This window comes from Pleurodeles waltl, chromosome 8 (genome assembly GCF_031143425.1).
Source record: "Pleurodeles waltl isolate 20211129_DDA chromosome 8, aPleWal1.hap1.20221129, whole genome shotgun sequence".
Lineage (NCBI taxonomy): Eukaryota > Metazoa > Chordata > Amphibia > Caudata > Salamandridae > Pleurodeles > Pleurodeles waltl.
In genome coordinates this window covers 19,153,075-19,177,541 of record NC_090447.1, presented here as the reverse complement: position 1 = coordinate 19,177,541, position 24,467 = coordinate 19,153,075, and the positions used below count along the sequence as shown (strand labels likewise).

The following is a 24,467-nucleotide window of genomic DNA, read 5'->3' as shown; positions in this document are numbered from 1 at the left end:
CATTTGTTTTTACTCCAATGTGGCCCAGTGAGGCTGAAATGGCCATGCCAAATTTGCAAAGTGACGCACTGCATGCATTGCTCCCCTGTGTAACACTGCGCCACATTATGCCTTCACCAGGCATAATGTATGCAAAGGGGGCGTCCCTTGTTAGGAGAGCCGAACAAATGGCACCTGTAATGCCAGGCGTTAAACGCAGGCACACCATTGTTTTTAATGTGCCTCCAGGGGCTTTACAGGATTAGCATCAAATATTGTATGCTAATCCTGTAAAGCTCGGAACTAGCGTCAAACATTATCTTAGATATAGCACACGCATGGTGGCGTTAGGGGGGCACTAAGGGGTGCACGGGGAGCAGTGCCACAGCACGTGGAGCAGTGCCACTGCACGGGGAGCAGTGCCACCTTTCTTAAATCTGGCCCACGGTGTGCTGGTTGACCTGCTTGAGATGCGACCTGTCTTTGCAGCTGCAATGGTAGTCTGGTAATATCATGCAGCTGCCAGCAAAGCTCCGAACTAGCGTCAAACATTATCTTAGATATAGCACACGCATGGTGGCGTTAGTGGGGCACTAAGGGGTGCACTGGGAGCAGTGCCACTGCACGGGGAGCAGGGCCACCTTTCTTAAATCTGGCCCACAGAGTGCTGGTTGTCCTGCATGAGATGCGACCTGTCTTTGCAGCTGCAATGGTAGTATGGTAATATCATGCAGCTGCCAGCAAAGCTCCGAACTAGCGTCAAACATCTTGACACTAGTTCCCTAACTACCGCCATTGTGCGCTGTATCTAAGATATGGTGTACACATGGTGGCAATAGGGGGGCACTAAGTGGTGCAAGAAACGTTGCGTTGCCCACAGTGTGCTGATTGACTTGCTTGAGATGCGACCTGTCTTTGCAGCTGCAGTGGTAGTCTGGCACTATCATATAGCTGCCAGCAATAACTCGCAAAGCTATTTGCACTTTGGTCAGCTCTGTTCAGGTTTCAGAACAGGCACCTTGATGGGCCGAGAGCACAGGGCAAATTAAAGCACACTTCTTTTCCAGGGAAACACACACTCATACTCTGAGATAGCTGTTGCTTGACTGAACTTGTGACCTGTCTGATCACTGATTTTTACAATACTGCATTTAAATTTAAACACACATTTAAGCACTGAACCATGGATGCACTGATCTCGCTTCAGACTTTGAACAGAACTCAGTTTCATAAATATTTGCAGCTGTGACATCCTCTCCCCTGCCACAGGCCATCTCTGACTGACCCACCAGAACACGTCCCGCAAGAAACCAAAGTTCTTGTGGGCCCAATGGGGAGAAGGGGAATATAGGGCCATCTTAAGTATTTGGGGGCCCCTCTCAAGTCCTATGTTGGGGTCCACTGTTCATAACAGGTTTAACCACTTTCAAATAAGACAAGCCATGAGGGTGCCAAACAATATTGAATTTCAGCGTTTACTTTTAGAAGCGGAGGCATACACTGGAAAAAAAGTGCTAGAGCAGACAGTGCAAGGCAGGTGAACCAGTTCCCAAGCTGAGCAGGGAGAAGTAGAAAGAGAGGCAAGGCAGGTAAGAGGAAGTTTCATGGAGGTAGAAGTAGAGAGAGAGGTAAAGAGGGATATCAAAGCAGTGAGCATGGGAACCTGAAGGACAAGAGATAGGTGAAGAAAAGAAAGAGATGAGAGTGGAAAAGCAGAGAGTGGTGAGTAAGGGATGGACAGAGAGAGTCAGAGGTAGTCAGAGAGAGGGAGAGTTGTTGAAGAGAGAAGTGAAAGAAGGTAGTCTTTTAAAATAGTCTTTGGAAGGTAATTTGTTATATCCCCTCGACTGCACCATAACAACTAAAATACTTACAAGGTGCATTCTTTACCCCTAAAACGCTCTGACGAAGCTTCCCTCACCCACATGATTTCACTGTTTGGACAATGCATGTTAGTGTTTTTCACACGGTTTGGAGGTGTCCGGTCATAGCAAAGTACTGGGCTACACACTCTATTGTTCTTTCTAAGATGATTGAGAAACCAGTTGACCCTTCACCCAGGGTAGGCCTACAGTGCATCCTGGAAGAACTTGAGAGATGCAAGGTGGACTCCAGCCTACAGTGATTGCCTAAAGAGACATTGCAAGACACTGCAACTCAACCAGTTCCTCCATTGCCGAATTGCGTATTGCATTGGACTGGTGTGTGAAACTGGAGGAGCCTCATTATAAAACAAGAGGATCTGCATAAGCAATATAATATTTGGGGGGACAAAGGGACTAATATAAGTTACCAAATTATTGAAACAGTGGGTTTTGATGTAAATATCTCAGCTGAATTCCATTACTGCAACTGCACTGTATTTCTTTTTCTGGTTCTTATAGAAAAAAAATCATGTTTCGATATAAAACAAAAAATTATCTTCTGCCACGCTGCCATACATGCCCCAAGAGGGTTAATTATTTTCTCTGGGTGAGGGGTACATGCCTTCCTGTCAGGTAAAGAGAATAAATGTTATCCACATCCTTTATTAAAAGCAAATTTAATTAATCCTAGGGTACATACTTTGGGACTGATTCACAAACATAACCTAGACTTTTGAGTAATTTAGACTTATGAATACGTTTAATACTTTTTGGCTATTCACAAAATCTGAGTCTAAATTTAATCCAAAAGTGTAGCTTAAACTGAATTTACTCAAAAGTGTAAAGATAACTTTGTGAATTAGGCCTTTACCGGCTAAACACAGAAGACCCTATGTACAAAAACATTTATTCTTGTAAGTCTGACCTACAACTACAATACTAGATTTTTTTGTCATAATACTCATGTGAGTAATTTTGTTACTGGAGGTTCTACTTAATATTATTGAAGCCAAGATAGCAGATTTCTTTGACAGTCATAAGCGTGGTAATGCGATGTAAAGAAGTGCTTTCCTTAAAGGGTTAACTGTTGGAATCACAGTGTTAATATTGTGGTTATTCACAAACATTACTAACACTCTGCAATACGTTTTGGGGGGGGGGGGGTTAGACATATGCCTGGGAAGCTTTGATTTGCATCCCTTACTGAGGCATATTGGTTTGTATTTTGTAATTCCTAAAAAGGAAGATGTATATAAAAACGACTGGTGGAATTCTAAGATTAACAACTTTCCTCTTTTAATGTAAAAAACCTAGAATACATAGGACTGAATTTGCTGCACGTAGAATCTCTTCAAAATTGCAGAACTGTAGAAAATTAGGCACTATCTTTCCATTGTAGATGTAGGTTTAACAATATTTGTAATATTTTACCTACCTGTGGGTAGTGAAAGACCCCCAAGATTCTTGCAATTGGAAGAGTTAAGGCAGACATGGTCTCCCCAATGATTCCAGCCAACTGAGATTGGTTTAGACTCCGGTACCCCGGAATAGGGCTCTCCATTCCCGAAAGTAGACTTAGGGTGCCTTGGATGGCTCTGTTCTCTGACATGCAGGAATCAAATATCTGGAATCCCAAAGTAACATTCCGTAATATATCTGGGGACTGGTTGATTTTTTCAATGGCAAAAACCATGGCCAATATTTCGCGGTAATATCGAATGAAGAACCTACATGGAAAGTGTACATTTTCTTGCGTTAGTGGCAACATACTACCATTCAATTAATGAATTCTCATTAGTTTTCAGGCACTAGATATCAATAATAGGCTTATAAAAAGAAGTACACTGTAATTGAATCTTTGGCAGAACACTTTTCAATCAAACCATTTGACCATAACATTTTACAAAGCAAAGTGGATAAGCCAATCATTCCAATTGAGGAGTGCATAGGGACAGTATATGGAGCCATGAATTAACTACAGCACAACCTAAAACATTTAGAGAATAGATCAGCAGATATGCAACAACAGACTACCCTCACCTGAGAGGGCTGACAGGCATTATTGGATGTGGAGATGGGGCTGGGGACACTTGAGGTGAACAAGCTGGGCTAACACAGCAGGAAAACCAACAATGGCTCAGTACGGAGATTGACAAATCCAGTAAATGGCTAGCCTGGATACTTACAAGAGAATGGGAAAATCCTCTGATCCTTGCTCTGACATGACTCACAGCTCCATTGTGACAACACAACACGCAATTAAACAAACACTGAGTATACACCTACAGGATGTCTACCGAACCCTAGACTCTGAAATGGTAGAAGTAGTATCCACAAGTCTTGGAGAATTAGAGCTTCTGGCAGTCACTGCATTGGAAAGGGAAGAGCTAGATGGTGCATCCACACTGGAGGAGCTACAAGACGCTCTCTGTGCAATGCCAGCAGAAAATACACTGTGAGGTGATGGCTTCCTGGTGGAATTCCACCAAGTGCTTGATCCATTCCTAAGCAACATGCTACTTGTAGTCTTTAGGGAGACTAGACAACTTGGTGTTCTCCTACAAAGCATGAGAGAGGGATTAATTTCTATAGTCCCCAGGACCAGGTGTAGCTCCTTAGACCCCCCTCCTCTTTCCAGTTGGTTGTGATGCTCAATTTATATGCTAAAATCCTCTGTAAAATGCTTGCAAATAGGCTGCAGCTTGTACTAGGCAGATTGGTACCTGCAGATGAATGTAGATTTATACCAGTGTGGTGCCGTATGATGAACATTGACAGGCCAACTTGTGTCGTACTTTTGAATGATGATGAACTTGCACTGGTTTCGGTTCAACTAGAAAAGGCATATGAAAGCTTACGTTGAAATTAGCTGTTGATGGACCCACAGCCTTGGGGGTGAATATCTGGTTTTTGCAGTTGGGTATGTTTACTTTACAAAGACCCCACAGTTAGGGTGAGAAGTGGTAATATGGTGTTGGAAACCTGGAGAGTCCAGTCAAGAATCAGACAGGGATGCCCTCTCTCATCACTGCTCTTTGCTTTGACACTGGATTGTATAGTAATTAGGCTCAGAACTATAGGGCTGGTTTCTTACATTGGGAAACCCGATGCATCTGGTCTCCCCATATGCAGATGATGCATTATTTTACACTTGGATGTCTTTGGGACAATAGCAGGGCTCAGGGTCAGCAGATAAAAGAGCATACTGTTCCCAATCGGGGTATTGGCAAAGCGCATGGTTAGGTCTTCTGTAGGAAACATATAACTTTAGATACCTAGGCATATACGTAGGGATACCAGCAGATAGGCACCATGACTGCAACATGTGGTTGGTACTGGAGGGAATGTGGGGATGCATAGGCTTCTGGAATGTATTTTTATTATCTATCATAAGAAAAATAGCCATTGCAAAAATGGTGTACTCCCATGCTGTTTAAACTCCCTGCAAATTTCCCCGTGCCTGTGCCCCCTTTCACTTCCGGATTTCAAACACTGTGTGGATTTTCTTGGTGTGGTTGGTAAGGTGCATCTCTGCTGACACTGCAGCATGATTTAACTGAGGCTGGCTTGGGACTATCAGACATGGAGCTTAATTTTTCTGCAGCAAAGATATGCTGCCCAATGTGCTGCCACTAATGACAATTGAGAGAAGGGATTGCTTGGGGGCATGTATAGAGACACCCCACTACCACAAAATAGCAAATATAAAATCGTGTGATCATGCCAAGACCATCAGAATGACAAAAATATTGTCATCAGGAATATTGAAAGTAAGAATATCATTATAAGTGTTGTTTTTAATATTGTCGAAAAAATATTGTTAGAGAAAATATCGTTGTAAATACAAATGTTTTATGGGTTATTTAGTTCTAAATTAGTTTTTGTATTAGTATGTTTTGTAAAGTATTTTATTTTTTTTGTCTAAAATTACAATTTTAGAATGCAGCACACATAGAAAGAGGAAGTAGCAAGGAGAAATAAAGATATTTCTCCTTGTCATGCCTCTCCCAGAGAGGCGTATATTTTTGGCACATTCCCAGACATAGCAGTTTGGTCAATCAGGGAATGCATCAAAAACCTTGGGAGTTGCATGGGAATGCCCATAGAACACCTCCCTTGTGCAGGGTAATGCAACACAGTGATTTGAGCTGCTTTTTGTTACTTCAAATTTCTGAAGTTATTCAAAGCCACGCAAAGTGGCTCGGATGGCTTCACAATCTGATGTAGATGTTTGCGTGGAGCATGTACCAAGTTGCTCGGTGCAAGCATGACGCAAAGCTGTCATAAATATGACCCTACATTTTTAACATGTTTGACTATGGCGTATAGATAGAACACGTAACCCTTTTAGTGCTCACCACCTTCCCAAAAATGGTATAGATTGGAGTGGGAATAGTACACTTAACCCCTTTAGTGTCCAATACCTTTCCCAAAATAATTTATATTGGAGTGGGAATGGTAAATATAACCCTTTTAGTGTCCAACATCTTCCCCAATATGGTTTAGATTGGAGTGGTAATTCTAAATGGAACCCCTTTAGTGTCTAACACCTTCCCCCAGATGGTTTAGACTGGAGTGAGTATAGTAAGTGTAACCCCTTTAAAGTCCAATACCTTCCCCAAAATGGTTAAGATTGTAGTAGAGATAGTAAATGTAACCCCTTGAGTGTCCAACACCTTCCCCAAAGTGGTTGATATTGGAGTGGGAACAGTAAACATAACCCTTTTAGTGACCAACAGATTTTCCAACATGGTTTTGCATGAAGTAGGAATAGTTAATATAATTTATTTACTGCCAATAATTTACAAAAAATGGTTGACATAGGAGTTGGTTTTGCAATTTTCACATTCAAAAATAATATTGAAATATTTTAGAATAATAAAGGCAAATTACACCATTTTTATAAATTTCATTTTTACTTTATTATATGTATTTAATGTATATATATATATATACATATATACTTGTTATTACATTTATATTTTTCCATATAAAAACATGTTCATCGATATATGTAAACAATATTTGAATACAATTTAAAACATGTACATTTTATTTGAATACTCTTGTACATTTTACAATTTTCTTTTAAATATACCTTATATAATACTATACTTAATATGAATATGTTATAGTAATATTTATTTCAAACTTTATTTTATACCTTAGATAATTTTTTCATATTTTCTGATGTTTTACATTACTTATTCGTTTTTAATTTTTTTAATTTTTTTAAAAAATTTTTTAAATGAAATCACCTGTGTTTTCTATAGGGAGATAGTCTTTTGTAGTTTCATGTAGCGGCCAATTTCTTTCCTGCTAACTTCAATTTTGTAGTCTATTTGTCTTATTTTTGGTTCATTTTCCAGGAAGTAAGTCACCGGAAAGTGCTGCTGTTTGCCAGAGAAGGTAAGGTATTTCCTAACATTTTTTTAGGGGGTTTTGAGGTTAGGTGGAGTGTAGGCAGTTATCATAGTTACAGTGTTTTTTTTGCTTTTTGGATGGGTTAATCATAGTTTTTGTAGTTTTGTTCACTAGTGTTTTGGGTTAGGTTTAGGTAGAATCAATTAGAAATGTATAGTTATTTGACGTTGTATTATGTTATGTTATGTGCTTTATGTTGATTGATTGGGAAGTTTTCTTAGGGAATATTGACCCTCATTACGAGGCTAGTGGTCTTGAGACCGCCTGTCTTGCAGTGGCAGTCAGGACTGCTGCTGCTGTGGAGGTCCGGCCGCCACACTGCAACCGCTGTCTCCCCCGGGATCGATAATCCCAACGGGTTGACAGCGGGTGAAGGTCGCAATCAGCCAGGGCAGAGCTACATGAAGTGCCTCCCTGCTGATTACAACTTGGTTCTCCGCCAGCCTTTTCACCGCCATGAAAAGGCTAGCAGAGAACAGACGCAGGGGGAAGCATGGGGGCCCTTACACTGCCTATGCCCATGACATGGGCAATAGAGGAGTCCGTGTGCTTAGCACTCTCACAATGCTCTCTGTCTGCTGTGCAGACAGTGAGCATTGCAAAGGTGCTGGTGCACCTTGCGGGCAGCATCATTGCCGTGGCTTGATTACGAGCTGGCAACAATGCTGCTGCCACTTTCCTGCTGAGCTGACAGGCAGAAACCTTGCTTTTAACCTGTCAGCCCAGCGGGAAAGTCGTAATGGGCCCGGTGGTATGGTGGCAACCTTCCCATCAGGAGTTCGATGGATGGGTCATCCCATTTGCCGAACTCCTAAACAGGCCCAATGTTAAGTTTGTGAATAATGTTTTTCTTGGTGTTTATTGTATCTTAATTTATAGTTTTACAAATCTGAAGGTTTCGTTTGGATGTTTGGATTTTGCATTTTCAACAAATCAGTTCTGGTTTCTAGTAAAACAATATTTATATTTTTGGTTTCCTTTCATTTTTCTGGTATCCAGAAGTCTTTCTTTTTAAACACTTTTTTATGGTTCATTAAGACTTTGGATTGTTTCAATGCCTCTCTATTTTTTCATTTATTTTTGGACTTTTTAAAATTAATTTTTATGTTTTTAGTGGACTACATTTTTGTCTACATGGATATGGAGAATGATCTGCAGCTATAGAGCAGTAAGTCGTATTGAAGTTATAATATGTTTTCTATTTCATTCTATTTGTGGCTTTAAGATTTTTGTTTGGTGAGTTTTTCATTGTTTACATATTATACATATACATTTTTTTCATCAATCTTATCTGCAATTTCAATTGGCTGATGTATAAAAATAATATGTTTATAATTTATGTAAAACATATTCTAGTTACACTTGTTTGGATTATTCTTTTGATTCATTGAGTGTTGTATAGGATATTAGTTTTTTCTACAAGGGTTTTGGCTATTGGTTCTAAGTAGTGTACTACTTAAAAAAAGAGGTTTACTTTACATCGTAGCATGTCATACATTCTATTGGTTTGTTTGTGAAACTTAGGTTTAATTTGGATTACAGATTGTTCTAATCGTAGTTGTTGGTAGCTTTGTTCTTTTTGTCAGGCTTCTATAAATTTAGTGTAGATTCAATTCTGCCTAGCGTGGATTGGAAGGCATTGTGCCATCCTTCTACTGCATTTTCTTTGCTGTGTCTTCCTGAGCTATGGTGCTGTTGTAGACATTCCACCATGGTATTTGGAATTGGAATCTGTGTCCAGAACAGTGCAGTCTGCCAACCCAAGTGTGTTTAGAATAACCAATTAGGGACTTAGTTTGTGCTCATTGCGTAGCTAGAAAGGACATTCTATGTGTAAGTTGTAGTGGTTAGCTACCTCTCTGATAGGCACTTAAGGTAGCACATTTTTGTTTATTTCAGTGGCAAACTGGATGTTTGTTGCATATTCTACAATTAGTGCAGATTGTTGGAGGTGTCTCTAAATGCTTTGGTTGAAATGGAGGCAACAGCTTTGTATGGTTGTTTGTGGGTAAAGTTTTAAGATATTTTGGATAATGGTTCATTCAAAATCTATTATTATTATTTGTGGGGAGTAGCTGTTTGTAAGTGCTAGTAAGTAGTAAGTTCTACTTTATTTATTAGGTAGTGGGAAAAATGTGATTGGTATGTTAGTGGTTTGGTATTTGCCATGTATGGTGTATATCTGGATGAATGGTTTGGGGCATATTTTGAATGTCTAATCCATCATATATGTTTGACATTGGCTTAATTTCAATGAGTTATCTGCTTTAGAAAATGTTAGGATACATTTGTCATTGTTAAGATTGTCATGTAAGGGGAAGGGATCCTCTTTATGTGTGGTTGTTAACTGCTCAGGTATTTGGATATCTTGATACCTTCTGGGTGCAGGAGAGGTATCACTGGTAGCTTATTTAGTTTGTGCAATTAAGTGTTTTAATATGGATATAGTTGGTAGCTGGCCTGTAATTTGTTTGGGGGCTTTAGGAAGTATTATCTTTTAGTATTTACTTGTGGGCTCTTGGGAGCTAGTGTTTGCCTCACCTAAATCTTGCAATACACACCTTGCTTCTAATTTGGTGACATTTGGGGGTAGCTGTGTTCCCTTACATTAATAACAGTGTCATCATTTGTAGTAGCCCTCACATAGCAAGCCATAACAAGCATTACAGTAATATTTAGTACATTTCCAATTGATAGTTTCTGTGCTTGTAGGTATGTTCCCATTGATTATCCATACATAAGGCAGAAAAAATGCAGAGTATGGGAGCGCATAGAGAGCAGAGTTTTAAAATGTCCTTCCTCATCATGTTCCTTGTTCATCTGAGTGCTCCAACCATTCTAGCACATTGCTACTGATATGTTGGTGGGAGAGGAGCTGTCCCATGTTCAGGAGAAGCTCTAATTACATTCCAAGAGGCTCGGGAAGTCTTTGGGTAGGTTCTGGTTCTTGCAATCTTCTAATCTTGTGACCACTGATAGAAAGTTAAGGATGGCCTTTACTGATTATGCCTCCAGTGACTGTCACAATAAACACTATACTCAAGTAGCTAACAGACATGTCAGAGGATGCTCCTGGGGACCAGGCCCCACACTTACAGAACTCCGACAAGATCCACAGCAGTCTGCAACGTATATGAGTCCATCATAAGTAACTGCAACTTTCTTTTTGTTGGGAACCAAGTATCACACTGTAGCACTATCTCAGCGTAATCCAACAGAGCAGTCCAAGCCCAAGTCTGGGAAGGTAAAGGGGAGAGGGTGGAGAGAAGTAGCCCCAGCTCACTGTTATGAAAAAATAACACTCAATAAAATATTGACCAGTCAGTACATTTTCTTATAAACAGGAAAACATTTTTATTACACAAGCACTTCTAAATGCTAAGCTTTAATTTCAAACAAATACAATCAGGCAGATGGAAATACACTTGGTGACATCTTCTAACACGTTAAACCCTTTATAGTTCCTGAATCCTATAACCACTAGCGAGTCTCATTATCAAACATGCAGGCCTACAGGGCATCACTGAACCACCAAATGTAGAACACATTAGAATCCACCTTTAAAGTCAATGGGAGACACTATCACACTTGACAATATAAACCTTTGCAGTGTCAACTATCAACATTGTCAATAATGCATGATGTTAAAAAACACGTCTAGACCCTTATTTACATTTTTACCATTCTGCTTGTTGAGCTTCAGAACCAACTAATAGGGATCCATCTGCAAAGGTACAGGCTCTAGGACTGCCTAAGAAACAATAGAAACCTTTTCTATGGTTATAATTGTTACAATCTGAGAGATTTAGGGCTATGTCTGGGGAAATGTTTCAAGAGCCTGCACCCCAATACTACTAAACCAACAGTGGTGTGTTCACAGCCCTTCCGGGGGAACCACAGAACACAAAATGCAAATTAGAAGCCCATCAGGGAGGCATGTGAGGCACTTCTTTGGCTCCAGGCTTGAATAAGGTCTGAGAGGATTCCCTGCTCTCTGAAATATGTTTTTTGATGTTCCCTTCAGCTTTGCACCACATTTTTCAGTTTATTTTCATTGGTGCCTTGAACACACCAAGGGCACTCACAGTCATGTTTCCCATTGGGGTTGGGACAGTGCTAGGAGCCAACTACCATGCTGCTCAGTCAGCTCTCCACTCAGCCGACACCTTTTCTGGTGCGGTGTTGGAGCCAATAGCATTTTTCTTGAGGGAAGCAATTAGGGGGGTGCATGTCCTACTCATCTCAAACTGGGGAATGTCAAGTGGAGGGACCTGTTCACCACCAGAGGAAGTAGAGCAGTAACACTCACTTTCTTTCTTTGTTGTCCTGGGTAAATTGGGTCCCCTGTGACACAATGTGTGTAGTAGCCTGTAGTGTTTGTGGTTCTAAAGGCAAATGTGGCTCTGGAAAAGGGAGCCCCATGCACACTCATCCCTATTAAAATCTAAAACTGAGGTTGTGCCAACCACCAGCGTTCAGGGTTTATTCATCCCCAAGAGAATAAAAAGAAATCCAGATAGTGAGCCAAATGCTTTGATTTGCATCTGCGCTTTCTCCTCATTTTTTCCAGCTGCAAGTGACAATTTCGCTTGTTGTTGGTTCATTTTCCTCCTGTGCAACTCCTACCCACCAGGAACATTGTTGCAGGCCTCCTGATCTCTAAATGTAGTTTCTTGTTGAGAAGCTTAATTTCTCTGCTTCTATGCAAGACCCATCCATGCTTGGAGGAACACCTTGACAGTCCTCCCATAGCTAGCAAGCTAGAATCTCTTTGCTGCACTCACCCAGGCTGCCTAGCCACCTGCCTATTTGAAGGACATCTGTGTGTCAGCTGAGTCAAGGGCTATTCATTACAAATCCCAAGGGAACCTTCCATTATCTCCCAGCAGGTCTATTCCCCAACTATCTCTCAGGGGACATAAGAGGTCAAGTGCCACTGATCCTTGAGTGACCCATGCTGTCCCAGGTGGCTGGCTGTAGTGAAAATCTTTCAGTCCCTCTTCTCAGTGAGTTAATGGAGTGTATCTGTTGGAAAATGGGTTATTGGTAGGGCAGGTAGGTACCTACACCTAGCAACAAGCCACAAACCTCCACGTAAGTACAGTTAGGTCTCAGTAAATTAATCCCAGCTCTACCCTTGGTAGCTTGGCATCAAGCGTCAAGGCTTAACTTAGGAGACAAAGTGTAAAGCATTCAAATATCACAAAACAGTAATTAAATAAAACACAGGAAACAGTTTAAAAATCCAAAACCAATTTATAAACATAGCTTATATTTTTATCTTTAAAATGACACAAAAACGATTAAAATCGGTTCAGGGGAACCGGAGATATGAATTTTTAAAGTATTATTATTTTCTAGCGCTTAGAAACAAAAAGCGCCAATCGGGTCATCTGGTTGCACCAGGACCGGGGCAAAGTCAAACTTTCAGGCCGACCGCGATGGAGCCCTGCTCGGCTACAAGTCGCGGGAGGCCTCGGTTAAAAAGTTACCTTCTGACTTAGTCTTTATTTTGAAGTTTTTCTTCACCGGGACGAACCTGCCAGTTGAATCCGACCTCCTGGAGCCCTTGTCCGGATACGCGAAGTCGGTTTCCTCGGTGGTGATTTTTACCTTCGGACTTAGTCGTTTTTTCGAGATGAAAATCCTTCGACCGGGGTAAACCTGGATCTTGATCCGACGTCCATGGAGCCCTTCTCGGATACGATGGCTGGGAGGTCCCGGTCAACTTTTTACGTTCGGACTTAGTCTCTTTTTTGGATGTTTTTCTTTACCGGGACGAACCACGAAGTCAGGCCGGGTTGCGGTTGAGGCAAGCCGGCTAGAATTTCCGCGTCGGGTCGGTCACTTTATGGAGCTTTTTTCCAAAATGTCTCCAATCTTTTCCAAACTTCTGGGGCTTCACCCAGATGTTCTTTTAAGGTTCTTTTGGGGTCCACAGCTCACCCCAAGGGTCCAGAAGTTCTGTGATGGTCCTTGGGGGGTGCGAACTTCAACTCCCAGAATGCACCTGGCGCAAACTCCTTTTTGGCCACTGGACAGTGGTCAGCTGGTCGCTTTCTTCAGGAGTTGGTGCAGGGGACTCTGATTTAGCAATTTTTCACCTGTAGCAAACAGGGAGTCCCTCCTTGAACCAGTTGAAGCCAGGCAAAGTCCTTCTTGTGGTGAAGCCCAAGTGTGCAGCTGGTGCGGTCCTTCTGAGTGCAGGGTCCAGGTGCAGGCCAGGGGTCCAGCAGGGCAGTCCTTCTTCTTCTTTAGTTCCTTTCTTGTTGAATTCTGGAGGGGATCTGAGGCGTGGGTGCAGGTCTGCCAGTTTTATCCTTGCTCCTGGGTGAAAAGCAGGGGGGCCCTGGTCCTCCAATCAGGGACAGGGTCGTCCCCCTGTGATGACCACTTCCTGGGAAGTGTGGCAAAAATCCATCCCAGAAGGCAACAGTCTCTAAAAATCCAAAATGGATGAATCTGATTTTTGGAGGAGAGATCTGGCTGAGCCCACCCACTGGTGTGGCTAAAAATCATAAACACACCCCTCTCCTGCCCTCTCCTAATCTAATCAAGGGGGCACCTAGCTGTCTGGGGTTGCAGGATGTGGGGGTGTTGCTGGGTGCTCCAGATGTCCTTCTCTGCCTTTGAAGACCAGTTTGGCAGCCCTCCCCCTTCCTGCCTCACCATCTGCTGAGGGGAGATTCTCTCCCCCAAGCACATTCCTTTGTGTGAAGTCAGGCCACTTCACACCTCATTAAAGTAGCCTGGCAGAAGCTGCTGCAGGCTGGCCAATCAGAGCACAGCAGCAAAAACAATGCAGAGCTGAAATTGGCAACTTTTTAGGTAAAGTCTAAACTTTTTACCTGCACTAGTTATATTAAATCCAACAACTGGAAGTTGTGGGATTTATTATAACAATCAATTTGATACCAAATTCTTGGTATGTAACACTTAAGGAGACTTTAAAATTTTAAATAAAGTCTGCCCATTCTAGCCTATGAAGGCCATTTACTTCAATGAGGGAAAAACGAATTTGGCTGTTTTTACCTCACCAGGGCTTATAAATCTATTTTTATAAAGTCCCTGCTTATAGTTACATGGCACCCAGCCCTAGGGGCACATAGGGCACACCTTAGGGGTGACTTATATGTAAAAATAAGGTAGTTTAAGACTTTGGAAGTACCTTTAATTCCAAAGTCGAATTTGCATATAACTTTAATTTAAAAGCAGCCAGCAAGGCAGGCTTGCTTTTAAAATGACACTGGGCACCTCAGCAATGCACCTAGGTGTGCACCACCTATGCTGTGGTCCCTAAACCTACATGCCCTACCATATACTAGGGACTTATAGGTAGGTTTACTTAGCCAATTATAATTAGCCTAATTTGCATATCCATTTTACACAGAGAACAGGCCCTGGGACTGGTTAGCAGTACCCAGGGCACCATCAGAGTCAGGAAAACACCAGCATAAAGTGGAAAATGGGGGCAAAAAGTTATGGGGCCTCTGCAATCAGCCCCAGTTTCTCACACAACCCCCCCCCCAGCCCACACGCCCAGGAGACTCAGCCCAACCCTGGGAGAGTCTTCCTGGCTTGTTAGGCGAGGAAGACAGTGAAGAAAACTGGCTGTCCCTTTGCAGGGCCTACTCTGCCTTACATCCTCCTGTCAGGGTCACTCCCTCTGGGTAGTGAAGCCATCCCAACAGTAAAAGGACCCAACCCAAACTGAAACTTCCCTCTAGGGGGGTCTTCCTCCTCTCTCTCTGCCAACTTGGGTAGTGAGGTGCCCACCTCCCCTACTCCTAACTTTGCTAGGGCAAGACCTAGCTTACCCAAAGAGGTCACCCAACACTTGAGCAACCCCACCATGACCAACAGGATCAGGGGGCCTACTTTGCTATTGGCCTTGGGGTCTGCCTCCCAGGCCAAGTACAGTGCTGCCAGGAAGGCTAGCACCCAGCAGAGGCTACTGACAGCTGTCAGTACCCAGAACCACACCCTAAGCTCTCCACTGACAGGTGGCTGAGCTGCTTTAGGGGCATCTTTGGGGTCCTGGCACCCCTCTTGCTGTCTAGAGTGGGGGGCTACCACCTCCTGTGGCAGACACCCTCCTTCCACTCTCCCTTCTGTCAGTGCAGGGGCAACACCTTGCATCTGGACAGCTGCCTGACTACTCAGGACTTCCTTGGGGTCAGGTGAGGCCTCACCAGTGCCAACTCTGGGCTCCCCCCCTACTGGGGCAGAAGGCCTTTGGCTCCTTGGAACTCTCTTTAAGAGTGGCCTACCCTTCCTTTTCTTCTTTCCTTTTCTTGGGGACCCCTGTCTCCTAACTGTAGGGACTGACTCCCCAGGACTTTGGGTTGGGGGGGCGCCCTGGGCGACCACCCCATCTGTGACCAGACTCACCTCTGGGAGGTCATTGCCCAGGATACAATCTAGGGGAAGGTCAGCACTGACTACCACCCTAATCCAGTCAAGGATACCCTCCCTCTCTAGGGGCACTATGGCTACAGGTTTGGAGGTGACCTCCCCTGTGGCTATCCTGACTTTCTTTGTCTTTCCTGGGACATACATGTCTGGGGTCACTAACCGGTCACTCACTACAGTGTGACTGGCACAGGTGTCTCTCAGGCCAGTGGTAGGGATCCCATTCACTTGAATGTGGTGGAAGTGCCTACTCCCACCCTCAGGGATCACCAGCTTACCATCTGGTCCTGTCTCCCAGCACAATGCTAGGAGGACTTCATCATCTGAGGAATCCTCCTCTATGGCTACACTGGACAGCCCAGTGCTAACCACTTTCTTTGGACAGGCTGCATCTCCTCTGAAGTGACCTGTCTGCTGACAGTCAAAGCAAGCCCTACTGTCCAAGAGCTTTTTTAACCCTGGGTCTCCCTGTCTCTGCATGTCAGATTGGGAGTGGGATTTATTCTCCTCCTTCTTAGGGTTCTGGGGTACAGAGGGAGTCTCTGTGGTGGGCTTACCACCTCCCTCCTTAGGTTTTTGGGGACCTGTCCCCCCCTTCTTGGAGTCTCCCCCCTGGGACTTGACAACCACCCTGGTTCTCAACCACTCATCAGCTGCCTCCCCTAGCTCTCTAGGGTTGGTCAGCTTAGAGTCCACTAGATGCTGGCGTAACCTTTCTTGGATACAATTGGTCAAGATGTGCTCTCTCATGATCAGATTGTATAACCCCTCATAAGTATTTACTTTGTTGCCAATAATCCAGCCCTCTAGTGCCTTTAGTGAGGTGTCCACAAAGTCAACCCAAGACTGGGTACTGACCTTCTGGGTGTCCCTGAACTTCATTCTATATTGCTCTGGGGTCAGACCAAACTTCTTGGCTAAGCACCTTTTCATACTAGGGTATGAATCTGCCTCCTCCCCCCTTAAGGTCAGAAGCCTATCCCTCCCTGAGTTGGGGACCAACTCCCACAAAAGGGAACCCCAGTATTGAGGCCTAACCCTTCTCATTTGGAGTGCCCTCTCAAAGGCCTCCAGCCACTTATCTATGTCATCCCCCTCTACATAAGCAGGGACCACCCCCTTGGGTAATCTGGGGCAAACTCCCCCACCCATGGACACCTCAGCTTCTTTATCGCTGCTTCCATCTCTTTTTTCTTTGTATGCCCACTTTTTCTTTTCTAGGGCCAGCTTCTCTGCTTCCAAAGCTATGTAGGCTAGCTGGGCTTCCAGCTCTCTTTCCCTGATGGATGGGTTCTCTCCTCCTGAAAGGACCCTCTTCCTACCACTAGCTTTGGGTCTGCCCCTAGTGACTGTATCCATTGAGGTCCGTTCCTCCTCTTCCTCACTTGGGGTCTGATGCCTTCCCTCCCCTGAGTGGTTAGAGTTATCATCTTCCTCTTTTTCTTCCTCCTCTGGAGCTTCCTCTGTCTCTACCTCTTGTGCCTCAGCCCATGCTGTCAGGGATTTAATCAGGATTTGCTTCCTGAGATCAGGGGTTGCAGGCAACCCCCTCTCAATACACAACCCCCTAAGCTGGACTACTGTCAGTGTGGGTAGGCTAGCCAGATCAAGCTCCATGGTTCCCTAGTTTTGTGTCAACAAAAACTTTTTGCAAAAATTGGTAACAAGAATTTAGAAAAATTACAAAAATTCAATAATTGAAATTAATCCAAATTAATTAAAAAAAAAAAATTAAAATTAAAAATTAAAAATTAAAAACAATTTTTGCACTAGGACAATTTAAAGGATTTTTAATTTGTTTTATCTAAAACTGTAACGTGATATTGAACACAAGTACAGGATCCCGTCGCTGCTTCCAATTATGTTGGAAAATGGGTTATTGGTAGGGCAGGTAGGTACCTACACCTAGCAACAAGCCACAAACCTCCACGTAAGTACAGTTAGGTCTCAGTAAATTAATCCCAGCTCTACCCTTGGTAGCTTGGCATCAAGCGTCAAGGCTTAACTTAGGAGACAAAGTGTAAAGCATTCAAATATCACAAAACAGTAATTAAATAAAACACAGGAAACAGTTTAAAAATCCAAAACCAATTTATAAAAATAGCTTATATTTTTATCTTTAAAATGACACAAAAACGATTAAAATCGGTTCAGGGGAACCGGAGATATGAATTTTTAAAGTATTATTATTTTCTAGCGCTTAGAAACAAAAAGTGCCAATCGGGTCATCTGGTTGCACCAGGACCGGGGCAAAGTCAAACTTTCAGGCCGACCGCGATGGAGCCCTGCTCGGCTACAAGTCGCGGGAGGCCTCGGTTAAAAAGTTACCTTCTGACTTAGTCTTTATTTTGAAGTTTTTCTTCACCGGGACGAACCTGCCAGTTGAATCCGACCTCCTGGAGCCCTTGTCCGGATACGCGAAGTCGGTTTCCTCGGTGGTGATTTTTACCTTCGGACTTAGTCGTTTTTTCGAGATGAAAATCCTTCGACCGGGGTAAACCTGGATCTTGATCCGACGTCCATGGAGCCCTTCTCGGATACGATGGCTGGGAGGTCCCGGTCAACTTTTTACGTTCGGACTTAGTCTCTTTTTTGGATGTTTTTCTTTACCGGGACGAACCACGAAGTCAGGCCGGGTCGCGGTTGAGGCAAGCCGGCTAGAATTTCCGCGTCGGGTCGGTCACTTTATGGAGCTTTTTTCCAAAATGTCTCCAATCTTTTCCAAACTTCTGGGGCTTCACCCAGATGTTCTTTTAAGGTTCTTTTGGGGTCCACAGCTCACCCCAAGGGTCCAGAAGTTCTGTGATGGTCCTTGGGGGGTGCGAACTTCAACTCCCAGAATGCACCTGGCGCAAACTCCTTTTTGGCCACTGGACAGTGGTCAGCTGGTCGCTTTCTTCAGGAGTTGGTGCAGGGGACTCTGATTTAGCAATTTTTCACCTGTAGCAAACAGGGAGTCCCTCCTTGAACCAGTTGAAGCCAGGCAAAGTCCTTCTTGTGGTGAAGCCCAAGTGTGCAGCTGGTGCAGTCCTTCTGAGTGCAGGGTCCAGGTGCAGGCCAGGGGTCCAGCAGGGCAGTCCTTCTTCTTCTTTAGTTCCTTTCTTGTTGAATTCTGGAGGGGATCTGAGGCGTGGGTGCAGGTCTGCCAGTTTTATCCTTGCTCCTGGGTGAAAAGCAGGGGGGCCCTGGTCCTCCAATCAGGGACAGGGTCGTCCCCCTGTGATGACCACTTCCTGGGAAGTGTGGCAAAAATCCATCCCAGAAGGCAACAGTCTCTAAAAATCCAAAATGGATGAATCTGATTTTTGGAGGAGAGATCTGGCTGAGCCCACCCACTGGTGTGGCTAAAAATCATAAACACACCCCTCTCCTGCCCTCTCCTAATCTAATCAAGGGGGCACCTAGCTGTCTGGGGTTGCAGGATGTGGGGGTGTTGCTGGGTGCTCCAGATGTCCTTCTCTGCCTTTGAAGACCAGTTTGGCAGCCCTCCCCCTTCCTGCCTCACCATCTGCTGAGGGGAGATTCTCTCCCCCAAGCACATTCCTTTGTGTGAAGTCAGGCCACTTCACACCTCATTAAAGTAGCCTGGCAGAAGCTGCTGCAGGCTGGCCAATCAGAGCACAGCAGCAAAAACAATGCAGAGCTGAAATTGGCAACTTTTTAGGTAAAGTCTAAACTTTTTACCTGCACTAGTTATATTAAATCCAACAACTGGAAGTTGTGGGATTTATTATAACAATCAATTTGATACCAAATTCTTGGTATGTAACACTTAAGGAGACTTTAAAATTTTAAATAAAGTCTGCCCATTCTAGCCTATGAAGGCCATTTACTTCAATGAGGGAAAAACGAATTTGGCTGTTTTTACCTCACCAGGGCTTATAAATCTATTTTTATAAAGTCCCTGCTTATAGTTACATGGCACCCAGCCCTAGGGGCACATAGGGCACACCTTAGGGGTGACTTATATGTAAAAATAAGGTAGTTTAAGACTTTGGAAGTACCTTTAATTCCAAAGTCGAATTTGCATATAACTTTAATTTAAAAGCAGCCAGCAAGGCAGGCTTGCTTTTAAAATGACACTGGGCACCTCAGCAATGCACCTAGGTGTGCACCACCTATGCTGTGGTCCCTAAACCTACATGCCCTACCATATACTAGGGACTTATAGGTAGGTTTACTTAGCCAATTATAATTAGCCTAATTTGCATATCCATTTTACACAGAGAACAGGCCCTGGGACTGGTTAGCAGTACCCAGGGCACCATCAGAGTCAGGAAAACACCAGCATAAAGTGGAAAATGGGGGCAAAAAGTTATGGGGCCTCTGCAATCAGCCCCAGTTTCTCACAGTATCCATCCATCTGTACATTCTTTCATCATCATCACTTCCAGGTGCAGTTCATTCTCAAGTATCTCTCCCTTATGCAACTGTTTTTAAGTGTGGGTGGAAACTTCTAGAAATCAGGTACCACCTGACCAATCCTATGATGCCACATCATCATTCCACACCTGTCCCAATCCTCCTTTGCAGCATTCTGGGACATTTAAAGATGGTATCTTCAAGTGGTCTATGTAAAGACCTTCCCTGGCAGCCTCAGGTCTGCCGATACGAACACAGCTATGTGATCTTTTCCCACAAAAATGTCAAAGGGGACTTCTACTGCGGTTGGCTTCAGAAGTCTGACCTTCCTCCTTGTTTATGCAGGATTGGGCTTTCATACCTCCAGTGTAGTGTGAGGAGTTAATTAACACATATTTATTTCCTCTCCACCCTTCCATTCCCGGGAACTTCAGGGTTTTCTGTCAGTCCAGTTAAGCACCACAGCCTTTCCGTAAAGATATACACTATGAATGCCCAATAACATTATAAGGCTACCCTGAGTCAGCACCAATGCTTGAAGGGTCCCTTCTGTGACAAGCTACCTGTATCCAGGCACCAGGCTCTGCAAGATGGTGGTCTCCCATGGGCAGAATGAGCACATGCAAACAAGTGTTTGCTGATGTCATCACATATAATCAATTCAGAGCCTCTTACCCAAGCTGCAGAGCAGAACCTTATTTTAACAGGCAGACAGAGGTGATTAGCATTCTCAGTCCATTTCCTCTGAATGTACCTTGAGGAAGACTCAGTTGGTGGGACTCACTCACAGTAAAAGTCCAGAACAGGGTAGTCAGAAAGTGAAATATTGAGTGGGGTTTAAATGGGCAGAACCCATTTCATACACCTTTCAACTGTGTTGCTGGTTCATCACAAAGGCTAACAGGAGGCTAGCCACCTGACCTATGAGTAAAGGTTCCACTCCCTGGCTAAAAATGGAGAGCAGGTCACATCTCAGTAATTGTCACAGACTGATTGGTAAAGAACTTCCTTCTTCTGTTCTACCCATGTCTATTATGTTTTTGGGTGCTGAAAGTGAGTTCTGTTTTACAATGTTAGTGCTTGTTAACAGAATCTAACTCTCTCCCCAAATAGTTCTCATAGCCCAGCCTGCCTAATTATTTTGTAGTTTCTACTAATGTTCTTGCAGATTGCCCTAGAATGCCCTGCTATGGGGCCTTTCCAGATAGCAGGTCCACTGATGTTCGACCCAGATTTCCTAAACTATACTCTGAGGTTACCTAATTGAAAGGGAGATTATCACGTTCCAGGGCGAGTATCCAGTATTTATGGGGGACATTGAGTGAGATGCACACCACCTCCTGCCTGGTAGCCCTAATCCAGCTAATTCCTGCAGATATCAGGGGCCTGTGGGGACAAACAATAACTGATATGTGCCTCCCTACAGTGCCAGCTGAGTGGAACAGGCACATTGGAGTGGCGTTACTGACCCGGAGATCAATCACCCAAAAGACATGCTGGGCTCGCAACATGGCAAACGTGAACCACATGTAGCTGCAGAACAGGCCCAGAGAGCCCAATGTTGCTGCCACTCACGATTATGGCACAAGCAGGACAAACACTGAGGATTCAGGGGGCCTTCTGTTGGTGACAAGGTGTCCACCTGGGAGCGCAGCGCTGGGGTACATGTGGTGGAAGTAACCAGCCCTCATTGAAGCAGCCTCACAGTGGTCTGGGAGCTGACTATGGACAGTGCACCGTCTCCGCAGGCAAGGGTAGCTCCACTCCCTCAGGTGAAAGATTACTGCTGGAAGACCTTGGGGTCTAGTCCGGTGGAGCCCGGGCCCACAAGGGCCTGAGTCACCCACTTTCATTTGCCCGGATTTGTGCTGAGGAAAGTGCCCCCTTTGGTGGTGTGATGGGCACGGGATGCAAGGCAGGGCCCACTGACTGGGCCAATTGCCTTCCTGACCCATCACGTAGGCCCCACATGGGGTTCATTTCCGGTGGGCCCCGAGGTGATGCACGCCCTGGGGTCTGCAAGAACACTGGGGTTTCTGAATGTGGAGACCATCCTGCTGTCTCACCCCTATTTCACTGCCTGTCACTGGAGTCATTGTGCGCCATATACCTGATGCTGGGCTTTGGTCCCTGATTCTTCCCTGGACTAGAAAATTCACCCCTCTTCTGACACTTGTTACAGGAGCCCTTAGAGATGTGCAGTTGGGACAGAGTGGGGACCCTAACAGCAGACCTCTCTGGATGGGAATGGGATCTACATGGTCCAAAGGCACATTTACCTACTGGCCTCATACCCATCGGAGTGCCTCACCTTGACCCCTGCTGCACCTAGACCCATAATATGAGGCTGCTGAAGAACTACTTACCCTTGCTGTTGGAGAGCCCCTAATAGGATTGCAATGCCAAGAGTGATCATATGTCCTGCGGTCACTCTGAAATGCTGATAAGGGGAGCCCTGGCACAACACCTTGGAATCTAGTGGAAACTACATCACAGTGGGGGTTCACTGAGGTATGCAAGTTTCACTAGCCTGCCCTGTCACTAACCCAGGATGGGCACAATACCCCTAGAGGGGTTTGAGGCCCTGACTGCAGACTACCAACAGGGCATTCCTCTTACACAGAACATTCTTGTACACTGTAGACACAGGAGAGGGACGGCCACTACATTATACAGCATGGGACCCCCATCTCAAGGCAGGAACTGAAAAGCCGCCACTAGTCTCTCTAGGGTAGCACATGGTACTCTTAATAGGATGTACTGGGACAATTACAATTGCATTTGAACTGCTGATTTGGGTCCCTTCCTCAGGACCTGAGCAATCAGCATCCGAGCCCTGAGCACCAGCCTGGTCCCCTCACCTGGATGGCGCCCTCCCAGATCTGTGCCATAGTCTAGGGAATGCAGATCCTGCAAGGCATCACCACATCCAAAGAGGTGCTGGAGATGAAGATCAGCACCCTGGTGCCAGATATGGGGATCCTGAGAGATGACCACCATCATATGGCGGAACTTGTCACAATGGCAGAGAGGGAACTAGCAGTCAAACTCTGGTCCAGGGTCACATGTGGGAAATCAAAAAGGAACAGGCTACACACAGACCACAAGGTAACACCTGCAGGGCCCACTCCAGAAAAGATGCTCAGCAAGGACAGTAGAGGGTAGTGGAGGTGGTTGCGACAATCAGCTGTAGTAGAATGAGCCCTGCATCCTCTGTGAGAGATGCTGACAATCGAGAATTGGACTCTGAGCACAAACCATCTCATCTGAAAACTTCAACATGGGATTGCCGAGGGTGCCCCCTGGCACTTCAGATGAGATAATAGAAAGCTGATTTACGTTTGTAAAATCTCAATTTTCTGTTTGGAATATCACACATTATGGTATCTGGGAGAAGTGCAGGGAGGACTTCTTGGCCAAGACACATAGGGCTATTTTCTCTTTCTTTGCTTTTCTCTGGTTGGCCCCTATGGGATAGGCACACCTCCTGTTTCTTTGTTTGTTGTTTACGCGGGTTCACCCATGAGTGAGTTTGGATGGAGAGGTCGTTGCCTACTTGTCATGAGGAATGGGAGTTGGGATGAGTATTGTTGGCTGGTTTTGGGGGGTTTTGAATATTGCGTCCAGTGAAGAATCTGCTCTGTGCCCCGCCAGTGAATGAGTGCACCCGAGAGTAAGATCAAGCTCAGGTGGTGGTTGATTTTGAAGGCCTGTAGTGCGGCGCGATGGCAACCCCTATTACTTACTACATTCTCTCCTGGAACATTAGGGGGATGCACTGGACCACTGATGCTTATCGCTATCCCGATGGGGCCCATCCTTTAATACAAGGAGGGTAAGGATTCATCCTCTGAATTGAGAGGAGTCGTTTGATTTATATTTCACTGTGTGAAACACTGCACATTAGGGTTTCTCACCTGAATGAGCTCACTGTGCACATGGTTATATTTGTATTTTGAGTCTGTTCTTTGCTCTTTGTACGTTTTTGTGGTACGAAGAAATCCCGTATTGGGTTATAACATGTGGATTAGGTACGTTTTTTGGTCCTGACGAATCGCACCTATCTTAACAGACATTTTTTGCGAGAAACATGTTGACCCCGATGACAGAAGTATAGTTAGTTCTGTACTCTAACTCTCCACATTCCCCTAATTCAGGGACTGACAGTTTTTTTGTTTCTGAGGGTGGACTAGACATTACTTCTAATCCTTACTCACACTCTGTTTTTGATCATTACAGGGGTCTGGGTTGATTAAATACGATATTTCCAGACCTCTAGCCATTTTTATTTTCACATACCCAAATACCAATCCCACATACTAGCACTCAGCTACCGGCATTCTTTACACTCAAATGATCTCCGGCAAAGAGCCCCCACGAGGGGCCCGTCAGGCATTGCAGTGCCGGCCTGACGAGGAGCAAAAG

General features: G+C 44.5%; 1 protein-coding gene across 1 annotated transcript in view; it reads right to left on the bottom strand.

The window, feature by feature from the left end:
- The window catches only part of LOC138249309 (extracellular calcium-sensing receptor-like), a 75,723-nt gene extending 52,790 nt beyond the window's left edge, over positions 1–22,933 (bottom strand). The window contains exons 1-3 of the mRNA XM_069203267.1: positions 22,904–22,933; positions 4,592–4,677; positions 3,280–3,571 (exon numbers count right to left, since the gene is read on the bottom strand). Of these exons, the coding sequence (XP_069059368.1) occupies positions 3,280–3,571; positions 4,592–4,677; positions 22,904–22,933 (408 nt within the window). The remainder of the gene's footprint in view (positions 1–3,279; positions 3,572–4,591; positions 4,678–22,903) is intronic.
- Between the last annotated feature and the right edge of the window lie 1,534 nt (positions 22,934–24,467).